Genomic DNA, 19,459 nt, shown 5'->3' with positions numbered 1-19,459 from the left:
AATCTCTCGGTTAGCCGAGTGTCGGCCGTGTATGCGTTATGGGCTTTGTTTATTGTTGAAAGCCGTACGATGACCTGTTAATTTCTTTGTCATTTGGTCTCTTGTGGAGAGTTGTCCCATTACACATCATACCACAACTTTTTTTTGTAAGATGTTGACAATGAAATGAATGGACTTTCAACAGCAAAATTATGTTCCTTTTATACGTTTTCATAATGTAAAATATATTATGAGCAACTAGAAGATCAACTTTATGGTAAGCTTGTGCCAAGTTTGTAATATCTGATAGCTGTACATAAAAATATGACTACCACCACTACTGACATTGACTACAAATCACATAATAAATTAGAGCAACTGATCATGAAATGAATTTCTAATATGTTTGAAGTTCTATGAAACCTTGTTTGTCCATGTACAGAAATGAAATAAACTAAATTATTTCATAATACTTGTTTATTCAGTCAAATGTGCCCCACAGTTTGCGTTCTAGTTAGAAATAACATTTGTAATCATTTAAAAGAACATTTATGAAACAGCATTAGAAATTATAAAGTAAATAAAAGAAAGACTGCAGAAAGTTTCTCCGTGCTTGATATGTATGCTCTTCTGTATTTTTAAATTATGGTGGTTTGTTCTTGAGATAACGTCTTTTATGTACATGTGTGCCACATCATTCTTTCAATTTTAAGCCAGTGTATATGTTCCAGACCATATGAGTATTTGGACCGTACGCGTACGGTCCGGACCGTATACGTATACTCGTACGGTCCGACCATACGCGTACGGTCGGACCGTATGAGTATACGCGTATGGTCCAGTACGAGCTAACAAGCTAACTATATATGTTATTAGATCATATGGGTTAAATCTAAACAAATTAACATTAATCACAGTCTTTATTTTTAGGTTTACTAATTAATATTATTACAATTACACGGATAAAATGAAAAAATGAACAATTGAAATTAAATATTTGTTTAATTGTATATATCTTGATCCTTATTTTGGTACTCTCAACCAATGTTACACTTGCTACCACAAGTAACGTACTAATATTTTTTACATTTACATGTTTGCAGTTCGTGTATGTTCCTTAGCATTTGCATTTTTCGTAAAGTTGCTAAATATTCTAAAACAATTGTCCTCCCACATTATATTTACTTCCAATATTTTCAATTTTAGTGTTCATAATTCAAGTATTTTACTGAGTGATCGACATGCTAAATACAAGAGATTAACAGATTCAATTAGCGTGAATTTTTTAAATCAATAAAATATAAAAGTGTTTTTTTTCAATTACAGTTAAACTTTTTTTATATCAATTTGAGAATTAAGTAATATATTGATCTGTTATATGCATCTTATTAACTTTGCCAACTTCTTAATATAAGTCAGACCGTACGCGTACGGTCCGACCGTATGAGTATTTTGAAAAAGTACGCATACGGATCAGACCGTACGCGTACGGTCCAAATACTCATACGGTCTGGAACATATATACTAAACTGTTAATAAGACGTACACGACCTATTCTTGGTCCTCATTGCTATCCATGTTAAATGTTTCACTTCAAAACATTTTATGGAAGTAGAATCAATATACTTGTGTTTATACATCAAACCGTACAGCACTGATTACCGGAACTTTTGATACACCACACCAGGATCTTCATATCTGAGAAACAGGTTAAATATGACCTCTGTTTTAGAATTAATTTATACATTTTTTATGTTCAAAATTATCAGGCAATTGTGTGTTTGACAAGGAACACCAGTCCTTCGCCTTTCATCTTATACCTGTTTTAAAGATGTACTACTTTCCAGTATGTTCGTTTTTTTATCGATTACACAGGCAAAATTAGCTCACATGAATTTCACATCAATCTCACGTGAAATTCACATGAAAAATTTCACGTGAGATTCACCTCAATCGAGCTTATACATGAAACTCACGTGAAAATTTTCATGTGAATTTCACGTGAATTGAGATTCACATTATTCTGATGTGAAATTTTTCACATGAATTTCACGTGAAATTTACAACAAAAAAACTTGATATTTTTCATGATTTTAATTAAATTTGAAAATTTATATGTTATTTGAATTACTCTATTTTAAAAATTCATGTGAATTTCACCTGAAAATTTTTACGTGATTTTCATGTGAAATTCACATGAGTTTCACATGAGAATCACGTGAAACTCACAAAAATTGTTTTCACGTGAGTTTCACGTATAAGTTCGTTTGAGGTGAAATTGATGTGAATTTCACATGAATTTAAATTCACGTGAAATTGATGTGAGTGAAATTTGCCTGTGTAAGTGTTGTTACATCTTATTTTTTTGCAGAGAATTCCACTCAACCTAGTGCTAGGATCACCTTAAACTTGCAGTGAGATGAGAGTTTTTTGGCTCCATGTTGGAGGCATCACTATGACTTTGAGATGAAGAACAGCATAACAAGCGCTGTTCCTTTGTTTGCTGTTTGTTTTCTGTGCATATACTCATTTTTAGTCATATAATTTGTTTTTTCTAATAAAGTGTTCTTAAAAAACATATTAGAAAGCTAAAGATTCCCGGAGTATACTCTTATATCATTTTATCTCACATAAGTATATATATATACATATATATGCAAATGTAACTCTAAGGCAAATTTAAATGGTATGAAAAAGTCAGATTCATATATCTAGACCTATCATTTTCAGATCTTTGAACATTTTTACTATATCCATGTAACGAAATCAGAACGACCAATACTTGCAACTAAAATATCAATAATTTGTATGTTTACAAATTACACATTTTTAACCTTAAGATTACATTGATGGCGACTTCAGAAATTGAATCAACTTTTAAATACATCATTTAAGTGTTGTCGAGCAGGATCTGCATATCTTTCCAGAGCACAGGAAATTTCCTCGTGATTCAGTGGGGTTCGTTTTGCTCCATCTTTTTTTCTAGTTTGTGTTTTGTGTACTATTGTTTGTCGTTTCGTCGGTTTTTTTTTTGGTTTTTGTTTTGCCTTGGAATTGTTAGTTTCTTTTCAATTTATAATTTGGAATATCTCTTTGGTATCTTTCGCCTCTCTTAAAGAAAAGAATCTGTATTCTATCATTGGAATAATATATCGACTTATATTCCTGAGTCATTATCAAAATTATTTTTAATTAATTTTATAAAAATCGTATGTTTTGGAACAATCATAGGTAATCTTAATGAAATATCATTACAGATTTCAAAACAATCTACAATCAAGCGCATATAACTACGTAAATCAACATACGAAACAAATGTAACTAGTTTATTTGTACTGAAAGTACATAGCTTAATTTATAATATAATTAATTTCTTTTTCTTCTTCTTCTTCTTTAAAGTTTTCGTTGTTTTCTTCTTTGTTGTTTCTTTGTGTAAGTCCTCACGTTGTCTGCTGGTAATGTTCGACGGAATTTTAGGCAGGACTACAACTTCTATACCTCTACGCCTTTGTAGAAGGACCTTTTCGGTCGTTTTTCGTTTTTTTACCCTTACTTCCTTTTCCGGAATCTTACTTTTCTTTTCAGGTTTCGACAAGGATTTTGGTTTTTTTACAACTTTTATTATTTGGCTTATGTTTCCATTCATTTCTTGCACATTTTCTTTATTAATTTTTCTATCATTCTCCACACTTTTCATTAATTCTTGAAACTGTTCCTTTTGTTGGTAATAAAGTCTCCTGTCGATCTGCCGTTGTTCGTCCACATTTTTCCTTTCGTTATCTCTTTGTTTATCCTGGAAATTTCTGTCCCACTCAATGGTTTGTTTTAGTTCTTCAAATCTTGTTCTCATTTTATCAATATCCTCGCGCTGATTTTCTTGATATTTTCTGCCTTTTGCTAATTCTTCCTTTAATAACTGAAATTCTTCTCGTTGTTTTTCATGGATAGTTTTCTGATTATCTCTTTGCTCAACACGATACAATATATCTTCTTCTCTTTGTCTTTCATAAAGCTTTCGATCTCTTGTAAAAACTTCATTCAGTTCTTGAAACTGGGTTTTCACTACGTAGGTGTCATCACACAATTTTTCTATTAGTTTTCTATCATTTTGTTTACTTTCATCTTTACTCAGCCTCGTCTCCCGTCTATGTCTTTCTCGTAGCTGTCTTTCATCATCGATCACTTGTTTCAAATCCAAAACATCTTTGTTGTTTTTCTTTATCAACCTTGTGGTTTCTTCTTGCTGTTTACCTTGAATTCTTTTGTCATTTTCAACTGTTAATCTCAATATTTGCATCTCTTCAATTTGGTTTTCCCGTAGTTGGTTTCCCTGTTTCCGTAACTCCTCTTTTGATTTTCTATCTTCCTCTCTATGTTTTTCTTTAATTTTTTTCTTGTGCTCTCTTTGCTCTAATTTAAATAGTGATTTTTCATCATGCTGTTTTTCTTGTCGTTTTCTGTCTTTGTCCATTGTATGTTTCAATTCATAAAAATGGTTGTCTATTCTTTCGACGTAATCATATACAACTAGTCCGTTGTCTGCGGTTATCTCCCCTTGCTTAATAGCACCAAGTGGTCTCTTATCTAGTCTGTTTACCAATTCAGATGTTTCTTGACACACATCAAGTACTGCTGCTATTCTGCCTGTTAAACTTTTTCTTGTTTCGGTATGTAGTTCCATACTGACATTTTTCAGTTCTTGTTGCGAGCGACGATAATCTTCATACTGATTTTCAATAACTCTTTTTTCACTCTGTCGTAATTCTGTATAGTATTTTCGATCATTCTCTCTTTGTTCTTCGTGGAAATTTCTATCAACCAGCAACGCATTTTCTAGTTGATTGTTTCCTTTTTCCATTTGCCCTAGCATTTCTTGTATAGATTGTGCTTGTGTCTCTTGATATTTATTGCTAACATTCATTTTTTCTTTTATTTCTTTAAATTTATTTAGTTCTATTCCATGCAAGGTTTCTTGTCTGTCATTTAGATCTTTCAAATGTTGAATATTATCACCTATATTGACATTCAACTTTTGTAATGTGTTTTGTAGTTGCTCTTGAATTCTGTTACCATCATGAAGTTGTTGGTCTTTTATTCTGCGATCAATACTTTGATCCAGACCCTCAAATTGGCTACTCAAGCTACCAGGAATATTATTGGAAATATAAGCTTGTTGTTTCGAATCGTCTGGACCGGTTGTATTGACTTGTAATGCCGCATAACGTTCAAATGTTTTTTCTAACTCTTTCAAGTTATTATGATATGATTTCTGAACTTCCACTTGTTGTTCTTGAAATTTTGTATTTCTGTCAAGTTTTTCCTTCAGATTTAAGTAATCTTGACGTTGTTCTGCTCTTAACTCTCTGTCATTTTCTAATATTGTAACCAACCTTTGTGTTTCCATTTGCTGTTTTTCGTTATGTATTTTCTCAGCCTCTCTTCTATCATCTTGGAGAAGCATATCTTTTTCAATCATCTCTTTTAGTATATTAAAATGATGTCTTATGATCTGCCCTTGATTTCCATCGTCGCAGTCGACCTGCTTGTCAATACTATGTTCTGTGGTCGGTGCTACATTCTGTTTATCACAGGCTGTTAAGATAGATACAAGCTTGTGTTTTATACCATTCATATTTTCATTCAGTGCTTTTCTGTCATCCTCCCTTTGTTCTTCCCTTAGTTTCATATCAATTTCTATTGTATTTTTGAGAACTTCTAAGTCCTTTATTTGTTTGTTTTGTGATTCACTATTATTTGACAAAAATTCTTTCAACTGATCTACGTGACTAAGGGTATCGACAAATTCATCCGTATGTTCTCCTGGTTTGGCGTCCTTGAGAACTTTGTTTGCCTGATAGTTTACTACTGCTTTCTTAAGTTCGTGGAATTCTTGTTCCTGGCTTTTCTGGTATTGGTCGAACAATTTGCGATGTTCTTCATGCATTTTGATATCACTTTCAATAGCTGTCTTAATTGCTTTCATTTTGTCTTTCCATTCGCTGTTATCTTTTTCTTTTTCTTCACCCAACTCCTTATTTACACTTCTATCATTATCCATCAGTTGTCGTAATTCTCTAAATTCTTGAATTTGACATTCATGTGATAGTTTGTCATCTTTTATTAACTGTTCAAACTCGTTCATATGTTCCTTGATTTGATTAATGTATTTGAGAGGGTAATGATCATCTCCCGCTTCTGTGTGGTGATTTTGAATATCTTTCATTCTAATGTCTACTATATTCTTTAAATCCTGGAACTCCTTAAGCTGAATATCATGGGCTTTTCTGTTATTATCTCCCTCCGCTTCATGAATTTTAATGCTGCCCTCTACTGCTTGTCGCAGTTGTCGCAGTTCGTTTCGTTGTTGGTCATGATAATTTCTATCATCATCAACGGTTTTTGCATAAGAAACTCTTTCTTCTGCAAGACTACTTTTATTAAAGTTGTTAGTTTCTATGTATTGTTTGTGTCTTACACTCATGTCGTTTTCTATAACTTCTTTCAATTCATTAAATTGTGTTTTCATTTCATTAATAAGTATAGTCCTGTCTTCAGCGCTCTGATTGTTGTCTTGGTTATTTTGCTTTTGGTCTCGAAGTTTTTCATAGTGTTTTCCTTTATTCTGAAGGGTTTGCTTTAAATCAATTAAATGTTGATGACTTGTAGCGTGAAGTGTTTTATCAGATTCGTGATAAGTTTTGAACAATTCATTAGATTCTTTAATTCTGTTATCTAATTCTTCATATGCACTCCTTTGCTGTTCATCATATTTTCTAACATCTTCTTGTGAATTTTGACTTTTTTCTTTTTTTACCTTTTCTTTGTTTATCTCATGAATATCTTTACTCGTCTTTTCCATCATTCCATTGTCTAATGTCTGAGTATCATTAATAACCGCATTGTTATATGTGTTGTCCTGTGGCATTTTACTTTCATTCTCAATATGTACTCTTAATTCGTGAAACTGAACCAATACAAGATCTGTGTTTTCACTTACTTGAGATAAATTATTAGTCAAAACTATTATTTCTGTTTCTAGCCTTTTAACCTGATGTTTTATTTCTTTTTCTTCTTCTGTAATCTTTTTGTTGTCCAATTTCATTTCATTAAAATCTTTTTGTAACTGAATGATCTTTTCCTGTTTTCTTTCTATTTGTGTTCGTAACACTGCTTGCTCATCTCGCAAATCTTCAATTTGCGAAATGCATATATTTTTTTCGTCCTCTATAGCCCTCATAATATTGTTGGTAGTCGTTGTGGCATTTTCTTTTCCTTCTTCCTCGATCATCGTTAAGTTATTTAACTCCTGTAATATGAAAAACAAATATTTTGTTCAATTATCATCTGCATTGTTAACGAAAATCTTTATTCAATTGATAAATAGAACACTTGTGGGGACAGGTGCAGTGCAGAATATATTTATTTCTATTGTTTTTTTGCTTTTGTTTTCTTTTTATCTTTGGTTTTACATGGAGTGTGGTTAAAGAAAGGGTGTCTTTTGTTAAGCCAACGGATTTTGTTTGATGTTGTTAGAGCAGCCGGAACATCATTTTAGAGCCAATTGCTTTTAAAATTTATATTCAACGTCATTACATTTTGTATACTGTTATTTCCTGCCATATACACTTGCACGTTATGCTTTTTCACATAACACGACGGAATGTTTCCAAATGTCGTTACCTCAATCCCGCCTTCCCGTCCTCTTTTACTCGAATTAGACCTCCGCAGGATTGTTTTTACATGAGCAACGCGATGGATGTCAATTGCGGAGGAGGATTTACTAACTCTCCTTGATGACCTTATATAACCTACAGCTGTTCGTATTGTTCATTTTAACTCTTTGTAAGCTTCAGAATAAAATAAATTTCAAAGTGAAAAATGTGAGCTTTTTGTACATTAATGAAGAAATCACATACTCTATGTCCTTTCGTATGGACAAACAATTTCAAAGTTATCAACGAACTAACGAATAGCCTATGGAAATATCGGAATATCGTTTTATGATGGTGGACAAGCCAATCTAATTAACGCAGTTTTCGTATCACACTCCATGTAGTGTGAAACGAGAAATATCTCTACGGTTCACAACAAAAAGATACATATAAATTATCGATCGTTTCTTAAACGCGATAGTGCATCTTAGCTACAATCTTATCGAAGGACCACAGCCCTCAGATGAAATGAAACTGAGATCATCTTGTGATTTACACAATGTTTTCCAGTTCGCCCTTGATGTATTTTGTTACTCGAATGATCAAAATATCATTGATTTTTGCACTTGTGGACAAGTAACACCGCGACATATGACCAGCGTTGTTTAAACATGCATGTTTTATAACGCAACTGTATATTTTCTAATTAAATGAATGAAGGAAGTTTGTATTTGATTTAACTCTTTCTTTTTAAAGAGACATTCATAGAAAGGGCAGTCTTTGGTGTTAATTACGTATGTTTTACTTATGATGTCAAAGTTAACTGGACGAGTCTGATCAGACGAAATAAAGGCAACAGCAATATACCGCTGTTCGAAATTAATAAATCGATTGAGAAAATAACAAATCCGGGTTACAAACTAAAAAAAAATCACTTTCTTTTGTGACCAAGCCGAAAAAAGTCAACAAAATATGGATAGGAGGGAAGTTGGGAGTAATATTAAAAAAAAATCATATATATTATTCTTCAAGTATAAAATCATTTTATTTCGTATATGACAAGCAAAACAATAAAAAGTGTTATTACAGCATTCAAAAAATCGTCGCACAATTTATGATTGTTTGAAATATTTATTTCTGCCATAATAAAACAAAATCTATTTTATGCTGCAGACAAATATCACAATTAATATGTATATATACATCCTTCCTGTGTCAAAATTATACAATTACTATAAAACTTTCTTTGTCTTCAGTTAGTAAATATTGTTTAAATTATGTCCAATATTGTTCTTTTTATAAAATCCATTAAACTGTCACACTTGCCGGGTTATTTTCATGTCCGACATATTTGTTAAGTGTCTAATGAAATACAATCGTCATTTGTGATCATTTTTAACCGGATTTTTGTGACAAAAATATCGGTAATTGATTTGGGGATGTACGGCGGGCGGCCGGGCGGGCGGGAGGGCGGCAATCAAATGTTGTCCGTGCATTAACTCATGAACCGTTCAACCAAAGCTTTTAAAATTTTAATATGTTGTTACTGACAACTAAATGAAGGTCAAGTTTAATAATGGCGATTTTGACTTTTACCGTTCAGGAGTTATGGTTCTTGAAAGATTGAAAAATGGAGTTTCCAGTCGTGTCCGTGCATTTACGCATGAACTGTTCTACCAAAGCTTCACAAATTTTAATATACTGTTACTGATGACAAAATGGAGGTCAAGTTCAATAATGACGATTTTGACTTTTACCTTTCAGGAGTTATGGTTCTTGAAAGATTGAAAAATGGTGTTTCCAGTTGTGTCCGTGCATTTTCTCATAAACCATTCAATCAAAGCTTTTGAAATTTTTATATGTTGTTACTGATGACAAAATAGAGATAAGTTCAATAATGACGATTTTAACTTTTACCGTTCAGGAGTTATGGTTCTTGAAAGATCGTAAAATGGTGTTTCCATTCACGTTGTTGCATTTACTAATGAACCATTCAATCTAAGCTTTTCAAATTTTAATATGTTGATATTGACTACAAAATGGAGGTCAAATTTGATATTGACGATTTTCACTTTCAGCATTCATCAGTAATGGTTCTTGTGATATTGCCAGGACACAAATAAATGTTAATAAATCCGGTTTGCTGTCGTTGTGACAGGCTCTTGTTACAATCTCAATCTCAAAATGTATTTAAACATCATGTAGAAGTTTCAAGGGAAAATATTTGAAAGAAAATAAATGCGATCTTTTTGTTTGTGTCTAGTCAAAATGTCAAAAACGCCGTTTTTTATTTTTTTTATTTTTTAGTTATAAGTCATTTAAAACATTTTTGGATAGGGAGTTTTTTTTATTGTTTTTGTTGTAGTGTTTTGTGGATTGGTCAGTCTTTTGCTTCGTAAAATGTTTTGCCATGCAATTGTCAGTTTCTATTTGACTAATACGTTTTGAATGACCCCCTTGTTCTCATCTTTTTGATCGTCATCAGCAGCATTTTTTTGACATTATTATTATTTTTTTCTAATGCATATATAATTCCGTGTTCAGCGACATTGCATGAAAATCCACTCATAAAGTTTTTAATTAGATACCTTTTCTGTATACTTAGTAGCTGTTTAAATGTCCGTAACAACATGATTAAACATTTGACATGTTATAAATAAAGGCAACAGTAGTATACCGCTGTTCAAAACTCATAAATCCATGGACAAAAAACAAAATCGGGATAACAAACTAAAACCGAGGGAAACGCATTAAATATAAGAGGAGAACAACGACATAACACTAAAATGTAACACATATAGACAAAATCCCACGAGAAAAACAAATATAACATATATATATAACATCAAAACCAAATACATGAATTTGGGATAGACAAGTACCGTGACACGTCTTATCGCAATGTGAATTTACACTCAAAAATAAGAGAAAACAAACGACACAACGTTATAATGTAATACACACAGAAACGAACTATAATATAACAATGACCATATTCCTGACTTGGTACAGGGCATTTTTAAAGGAAAAAATGGTGGGTTGAACCTGGTTTTGTGGCATGCCAAACCTCGCACTTTTATGGCCATGTGAAATATAACATCAAAATGACAACACAGGACTACAATATAAATAAATTGGAGAACACAATAGACAAAGAATCACACGAACAACAGCCAACAAAAGGCAACAAGTTCACAATTTTAATACGCCAGAAGTGTATTTTGTCCACACAAGACCTATGTGTGACGCACAGATACAAAAGTTTGAAAGCCGAAACGAGTACAAAGTTGAACAGCATCGAGGACCAAAAGATCAAAAAGGTTGTGCCAAAAACGGCAAGGGTTTTCCGTTAAGTTACCAGAAAATCCCTATAATTTAGAGTAATTTATACTTTTGCAAACAGTAAATTTAATAAAATGAATATTCAAAAGATGTACATGATAAAGCTGAAGTATTAACTAATTACAGGAAACAACTGAAATACATTTACATAACCAGACATTTGAAACACAAAGTAGACACATCCGAATACGTATAAACCTCTACGCCAAGTGACGTCCTATTTGAAACTGAAAAATGACGAAAAAATGACGTCATTAGAATTAGTAAAACAGAGCATCAAAAAATGTTTACCTCTATCTGGTCATCTCCATTTGTTGTTTCGGTAATTGATGTTCTTATATTGGCTGCTGTCGGAGGTCTTCTATGTGTTTCTAAATGTTCAGGTTCGTCTACTACCTCTGTAACCATTTCTTTGTTTTCCATGATCGGCCTTTGAGTTTTATTCATTTTGGGTGGATCAGAAGATACTTCAGTTTCTTTCAATACTTCTTTATTGGTGAGCCCATTTAAAACTTTAGTGTTCTCAGCGCCATTTTGTAGGGTTGATGCGTTTCTAGGACTTTTACTTAATGTTTTGTCAGAAGATGATTGTCTTCTAGCTCCTTTAATTTCAAATTCGTAATTTAAATTACTAGTTTTAGTGTCGTCCGGACTAATTATCTTTGATATTTTATTGGTATCAGCTGTTAGACTTGATATATTAATGACAGGTGACAACTTCCCTGCAAATTTGAAATCTCCAGCATCAGTCTGTCCATTTATTTCTTTAGTAGTCTTACTCGCACTTGTTGGTCTAGATGCATTTCTTGACCCTGATGTTGGTCTTGATGTTGTAATTTTATCCGATGATGATTGTCTTTTAGTTCCCTTATCTTCCAATTCGTTATTTACGTCACTGGGTTTCGTGTCGGTTGGACTATTTGTCCTTGATATTGTATTGGATGCAGCTGTTGGTCTTGATACATTATTGACAGGTGACAATTTACCTTCAGATGAAAAATCTCCAGATATCTCAATCTTGGTTTCGATTGCTGTAGCTACCCTAGATGCTTCTGTTCCTGAAGAAGGTCTAGAATGTGAACCAATGGACGGCAATGTTGTCTCAGTCACATTTTCGTTAGCTGGATCAGATTGGTCTTTTGTCTTGTCTTCATTCATTTTATTCATAGTTTCAGATGCTTTTGATGTATCTGTTTCATCTGCTGTTTTGTCGTTGGTACTCGAAGGTCTTAATAATTCCTTTGATTTTGATGTTGGCCTAGATACGTTTTCGTTGTTCACTACTATTGGACCTTCTGCTTCACTAGTCATAATACCGTCCTCTATTTGTTTGGTTGTCTTGTTTGCACTAATGGTCCTTGATGTTTTATCTATCCCTGAAAAAGGTCTTGATTTGCAGTCAGGAGGTGTTTGACGACCTGTAAATACTTCATCATTAGCCTGTCCATTTATTTCGTTAGTGGTCTTACTCGCACTTGTTGGTCTGGATACGTTTCTTGACCCTGATGGTGGTCTAGATGCTGTAAGTTTATCCGATGATGACTGTCTTTTAGTTTCCTTATCTTCCAATTTGTTATTTAAGTCACTTGGTTTCGTGTCGGTTGGACTATTTGTCCTTGATATTGTATTGGCTTCAGCTGTTGGACTTGATACATTATTGACAGGTGACAATTTTCCTGCAGATGATGAACCTCCAGCTATCTCATCTTTGGTTTCGATTGCAGTAGCTACCCTAGATGCTTCTGTTCCTGAAGAAGGTCTGGAATGTGAACCAATGGACGGCAATGTTGTCTCAGTCACGTTTTCATTTGCTGGATCAGATTTGTCTTTTGTCTTGTCTTCATTCATTTTATTCATAGTTTCAGATGCTTTTGATGTATCTGTTTCGTCTGCAGGAAGAAGATCTGCTGTTTTGTCATTGGTACTCGAAGGTCTTGATGATTCCTTTGATTTTGATGTTGGCCTAGATACGTTTTCGTTGTTCACTACTATTGGACCTTCTACTTCACTACCCATAATATCGTCCTCTATTTGTTTGGTTATCTTGTTTGCACTAGTGGGCCTTGATGTTTTATCTATCCCTGACGAAGGTCTTGCATTGCAGTCAGGAGGTGTTTGAGTACCTGTAAATACTTCATCATCAGCCTGTCCATTTATTTCTTTAGTGGTATTACTCGCACTTGTTGATCTGGATGCGTTTCTTGACCCCGATGGTGGTCTAGATGTTGTAAGTTTATCCGATGATGATTGTCTTTTAGTTTCCTTATCTTCCGATTCGTTATTTAAGTCACTGGGTATTGTTTCGGTTGGACTTTTTGTCCTTGATATTGTATTGGCTTCAGCTGTCGGACTTGATACATTATTGACAGGTGACAATTTCCCTGCACTTGAGGAATCTCCAGGTATCTCATCTTTGGTTTCGATTGCAGTAGCTACCCTAGATGCTTCTGTTCCTGAAGAAGGTCTAGAATGTGACCCAAATGACGGCAATGTTGTGTTAGTCATATTTTCGTTTGCTGGATCAGATTGGTCTTTTGTCTTGTCTTCATTCATTTTATTCATAGTTTCAGATGCTTTTGATGTATCTGTTTCATCTGAAGGAAGAAGATCTGCTGTTTTGTCATTGGTACTCGAAGGTCTTGATGATTCCTTTGATTTTGATATTGGCCTAGATACGTTTTCGTTGTTCACTACTATTGGACCTTCTGCTTTACTAGTCATAATATCGTCCTCTATTTGTTTGGTTGTCTTGTTTGCACTAGTGGGCCTTGATGTTTTATCTATCCCTGACGAAGGTCTTGATTTGCGGTCAGGAGGCGTTCGAGTACCTGTAAATACTTCATCATCAGCCTGTCCATTTATTTCTTTAGTGGTCTTACTCGCACTTGTTGGTCTGGATGCGTTTCTTGACCCTGATGCTGGTCTAGATGTTGTAAGTTTATCCGATGATGATTGTCTTTTAGTTTCCTTATTTTCCAATTCGTTATTTGAGTCACTGGGTTTCGTGTCGGTTTGACTATTTGTCCTTGATATTGTATTGGCTTCAGCTGTTAGACTTGAAACATTATTGACAGGTGACAATTTCCCTGCAGATGAGGAATCTCCAGGTATCTCATCTTTGGTTTCGATTGCGGTAGCTAATCTAGATGCTTCTGTTCCTGAAGAAGGTCTAGAATTTGAACCAATAGACGGCAATGTTGTTTCAGTCACGTTTTCGGTTGCTGGATCAGATTGGTCTTTTGTCTTGTCTTCATTCATTTTATTCATAGTTTCAGATGCTTTTGATGTATCTGTTTCGTCTGCAGGAAGAAGATCTGCTGTTTTGTCATTGATACTCAAAGGTTTTGATGATACCTTTGATTTTGATGTTGGCCTAGATACGTTTTCGTTGTTCACTACTATTGATCCTTCTGCTTCACTAGTCATAATATCGTCTTCTATTTCTTTGGTTGTCTTGTTTGCACTAGTGGGCCTTGATGTTTTATCTATCCCTGACGAAGGTATTGATTTGCGGTCAGGAGGTGTTCGAGTACCTGTAAATACTTCATCATCAGCCTGTCCATTTATTTCTTTAGTGGTCTTACTCGCACTTGTTGGTCTGGATGCGTTTCCTGGCCCTGATGCTGGTCTAGATGTTGTAAGTTTATCCGATGATGATTGTCTTTTAGTTTCCTTATCTTCCAATTCGTAATTTGAGTCACTGGGTTTCGTGTCGGTTGGACTATTTGTCCTTGATATTGTATTGGCTTCAGCTGTTGGATTTGATACATTATTGACAGGTGACAATTTCCCTGCATATGAGAAATCTCCAGGTATCTCATCTTTGGTTTCGATTGCGGTAGCTATCGTAGATGCTTCTGTTCCTGAAGAAGGTCTAGAATTTGAACTAATGGACGGCAATGTTGTCTCTGTCACGTTTTTGTTTGCTTGATCAGATTGGTCTTTTGTCTTGTCTTCATTCATTTTATTCATAGTTTCAGATGCTTTTGATGTATCTGTTTCGTCTGCAGGAAGAAGATCTGCTGTTGTGTCATTGGTACTCGAAGGTCTTGATGATTCCTGTGATTTTGATGTTGGCCTAGATACGTTTTCGTTGTTCACCTCTATTGGACCTTCTGCTTCACTAGTCATAATATCGTCCTCTATTTGTTTGGTTGTCTTGTTTGCACTAGTGGGCCTTGATATTTTATCTATCTCTGACGAAGGTCTTGATTTGCGGTCAGGAGGTGTTCGAGTTCCTGTAAATACTTCATCATCAGCCTGTCCATTTATTTCTTTAGTGGTCTTACTCGCACTTGTTGGTCTGGATGCGTTTCTTGACCCTGATGCTGGTCTAGATGTTGTAAGTTTATCCGATGATGATTGTCTTTTAGTTTCCTTATTTTCCAATTCGTTATTTAAGTCACTGGGTTTCGTGTCGGTTGGACTATTTGTCCTTGATATTGTATTGGCTTCATCTGTTGGACTTGCTACATTATTGACAGGTGACAATTTCCCTGCAGATGAGGAATCTCCAGGTATCTCATCTTTGGTTTCGATTGCGGTAGCTACCCTAGATGCATCTGTTCCTGAAGAAGGTCTAGAATGGGAACCAATGGACGGCAATGTTGTCTCAGTCACGTTTTCGTTTTCTGGATCAGATTGGTCTTTTGTCTTGTCTTCATTCATTTTATTCATAGTTTCAGATGCTTTTGATGTATCTGTTTCATCTGCAGGAAGAAGATCTGCTGCTTTGTCATTGGTACTCGAAGGTCTTGATGATTCCTTTGATTTTGATGTTGGACTAGATACGTTTTCGTTGTTCACTACTATTGATCCTTCTGCTTCACTAGTCATAATATCGTCTTCTATTTCTTTGGTTGTCTTTATTGCACTAGTGGGCCTTGATGTTTTATCTTTCCCTGAGGAAGGTCTTGATTTGCGATCAGGAGGTGTTCGAGTACCTGTAAATACTTCATCATCAGCCTGTCCATTTATTTCTTTAGTGGTCTTACTCGCACTTGTTGGTCTGGATGCGTTTCTTGACCCTGATGCTGGTCTAGATGTTGTAAGTTTATCCGATGATGATTGTCTTTTAGTTTCCTTATCTTCCAATTCGTTATTTAAGTCACTGGGTATTGTGTCGGTTGGACTTTTTGTCATTGATATTGTATTGGCTTCAGCTGTTGGACTTGATACATTATTGACAGATGACAATTTCCCTGCAGATGAGGAATCTCCAGGTATCTCATCTTTGGTTTCGATTCCGGTAGCTACCATAGATGCTTCTGTTCCTGAAGAAGGTCTAGAATGTGAACCAATGGACGGCAATGTTGTCTCAGTCACGTTTTCGTTTGCTTGATCAGATTGGTCTTTTGTCTTGTCTTCATTCATTTTATTAATAATTTCAGATGCTTTTGATGTTTCTATTTCGTCTGCAGGAAGAAGATCTGCTGTTTTGTCATTGATACTCGAAGGTCTTGATGATACCTTTGATTTTGATGTTGGCCTAGATACGTTTTCGTTGTTCACTACTATTGGACCTTCTGCTTCACTAGTCATAATATCGTCCTCTATTTCTTTGGTTGTCTTGTTTGCACTAGTGGGCCTTGATGTTTTATCTTTCCCTGACGAAGGTCTTGATTTGCGGTCAGGAGGTGTTCGAGTACCTGTAAATACTTCATCATCAGCCTGTCCATTTATTTCTTTAGTGGTCTTACTCGCACTTGTTGGTCTGGATGCGTTTCTTGACCCTGATGGTGGTCTAGATGTTGTAAGTTTAACCGATGATGATTGTCTTTTAGTTTCCTTATCTTCCAATTCGTTATTTAAGTCACTGGGTATTGTGTCGGTTGGACTTTTTGTCCTTGATATTGTATTGGCTTCAGCTGTCGGACTTGATACATTATTGACAGGTGACAATTTCCCTGCACTTGAGGAATCTCCAGGTATCTCATCTTTCGTTTCGATTCCGGTAGCTACCAAAGATGCTTCTGTTCCTGAAGAAGGTCTAGAATGTGAACCAATGGACGGCAATGTTGTCTCAGTCACGTCTTCGTTTGCTGGATCAGATTGGTCTTTTGTCTTGTCTTCATTCATTTTATTCATAGTTTCAGATGCTTTTGATGTATCTGTTTCGTCTGCAGGAAGAAGATCTGCTGTTTTGTCATTGGTACTCGAAGGTCTTGATGATTCCTTTGATTTTGATGTTGGCCTAGATACGTTTTCGTTGTTCACTACTATTGGACCTTCTGCTTTACTAGTCATAATATTGTCCTCTATTTGTTTGGTTGTCTTGTTTGCACTAGTGGGCCTTGATGTTTTATCTATCCCTGAGGATGTTCTTGATTTGTTGTCAGGAGGTGTTCGAGTACCTGTAAATACTTCATCATCAGCCTGTCCATTTATTTCTTTAGTGGTCTTACTCGCATTTGTTGGTCTGGATGCGTTTCTTGACCCTGATGCTGGTCTAGATGTTGTAAGTTTAACCGATGATGATTGTCTTTTAGTTTCCTTATCTTCCAATTCGTTATTTAAGTCACTGGGTATTGTGTCGGTTGGACTTTTTGTCCTTGATATTGTATTGGCTTCAGCTGTCGGACTTGATACATTATTGACAGGTGACAATTTCCCTGCACTTGAGGAATCTCCAGGTATCTCATCTTTGGTTTCGATTCCGGTAGCTACCATAGATGCTTCTGTTCCTGAAGAAGGTCTAGAATGTGAACCAATGGACGGCAATGTTGTCTCAGTCACGTTTTCGTTTGCTTGATCAGATTGGTCTTTTGTCTTGTCTTCATTCATTTTATTAATAATTTCAGATGCTTTTGATGTTTCTGTGTCGTCTGCAGGAAGAAGATCTGCTGTTTTGTCATTGATACTCGAAGGTCTTGATGATACCTTTGATTTTGATGTTGGCCTAGATACGTTTTCGTTGTTCACTACTATTGGACCTTCTGTTTCACTAGTCATAATATCTTCCTCTATTTGTTTGGTTGTCTTGTTTGCACTAGTGGGCCTTGATGTTTTATCTTTCCCTGAGGAAGGTCTTGATTTGCGGTCAGGAGGTGTTCGAGTACCTGTTAATACTTCATCATCAGCCTGTCCATTTATTTCTTTAGTGGTCTTACTCGCACTTGTTGGTCTGGATGCGTTTCTTGACCCTGATGCTGGTCTAGATGTTGTAAGTTTATCCGATGATGATTGTCTTTTAGTTTCCTTATCTTCCAATTCGTTATTTAAGTCACTGGGTATTGTGTCGGTTGGACTTTTTGTCCTTGATATTGTATTGGTTTCAGCTGTTGGACTTAATACATTATTGACAGGTGACAATTTCCCTGTAGATGAGGAATCTCCAGGTATCTCATCTTTGGTTTCGATTCCGGTAGCTACCATAGATGCTTCTGTTCCTGAAGAAGGTCTAGAATGTGAATCAATGGACGGCAATGTTGTTTCAGTCACGTTTTCGTTTGCTGGATCAGATTGGTCTTTTGTCTTGTCTTCATTCATTTTATTCATAGTTTCAGATGCTTTTGATGTATCTGTTTCGTCTGCAGGAAGAAGATCTGCTGTTTTGTCATTGGTACTCGAAGGTCTTGATGATTCCTTTGATTTTAATGTTGGCTTAGAAACGTTTTCGTTGTTCACTACTATTGAACCTTCTGCTTTACTAGTCATAATATCGTCCTTTATTTGTTTGGTTGTCTTGTTTGCACTAGTGGGCCTTGATGTTTTATCTATCCCTGAGGAAGGTCTTGATTTGCTGTCAGAAGGTGTTCGAGTACCTGTAAATACTTCATCATCAGCCTGTCCATTTATTTCTTTAGTGGTCTTACTCGCACTTGTTGGTCTGGATGCGTTTCTTGACCCTGATAGTGGTCTAGATGTTGTAAGTTTATCCGATGATGATTGTCTTTTAGTTTCCTTATCTTCCAATTCGTTATTTGAGTCACTGGGTTTAGTGTCGGTTGGACTATTTGTCCTTGATATTGTATTGGCTTCAGCTGTTGGACTTGATACATTATTGACAGGTGACAATTTCCCTGCAGATGAGGAATCTTCAGGTATCTCATCTTTGGTTTCGATTGCGGTAGCTACCGTAGATGCTTCTGTTCCTGAAGAAGGTCTAGAATGTGAACTAATGGACGGCAATGTTGTCTTAGTCACGTTTTCGTTTGCTGGATCAGATTGGTCTTTTGTCTTGTCTTCATTCATTTTATTCATAGTTTCAGATGCTTTTGATGTATCTGTTTCGTTTGCAGGAAGAAGATCTGCTGTTTTGTCATTGGTACTCGAAGGTCTTGATGATTCCTTTGATTTTGATGTTGGCCTAAATACGTTTTCGTTGTTCACTACTATTGGACCTTCTGCTTCACTAGTCATAATATCTTCCTCTATTTGTTTGGTTGTCTTGTTTGCACTAGTGGGCCTTGATGTTTTATCTTTCCCTGACGAAGGTCTTGATTTGCGGTCAGGAGGTGTTCGAGTACCTGTAAATACTTCATCAT

At 35.2% G+C, this 19,459-nt stretch overlaps 1 protein-coding gene across 1 annotated transcript in view; it reads right to left on the bottom strand.

Moving 5' to 3' along the window:
- Nucleotides 1-3,149: 3,149 nt before the first annotated feature.
- LOC139492677 (mucin-16-like) overlaps nucleotides 3,150-19,459 on the bottom strand; it is a 35,745-nt gene continuing 19,435 nt past the window's right edge. The window contains exons 2-3 of the mRNA XM_071280860.1: nucleotides 11,265-19,441; nucleotides 3,150-7,285 (exon numbers count right to left, since the gene is read on the bottom strand). Coding sequence (XP_071136961.1) covers nucleotides 3,335-7,285; nucleotides 11,265-19,441 — 12,128 coding nt within the window. The 3' untranslated portion in view covers nucleotides 3,150-3,334. The remainder of the gene's footprint in view (nucleotides 7,286-11,264; nucleotides 19,442-19,459) is intronic.

This window comes from Mytilus edulis, chromosome 1 (assembly GCF_963676685.1).
Source record: "Mytilus edulis chromosome 1, xbMytEdul2.2, whole genome shotgun sequence".
Classification (NCBI taxonomy): domain Eukaryota; kingdom Metazoa; phylum Mollusca; class Bivalvia; order Mytilida; family Mytilidae; genus Mytilus; species Mytilus edulis.
Note: the sequence above shows the minus strand (reverse complement) of the source record. Positions and strands in the feature narration are given on the sequence as shown.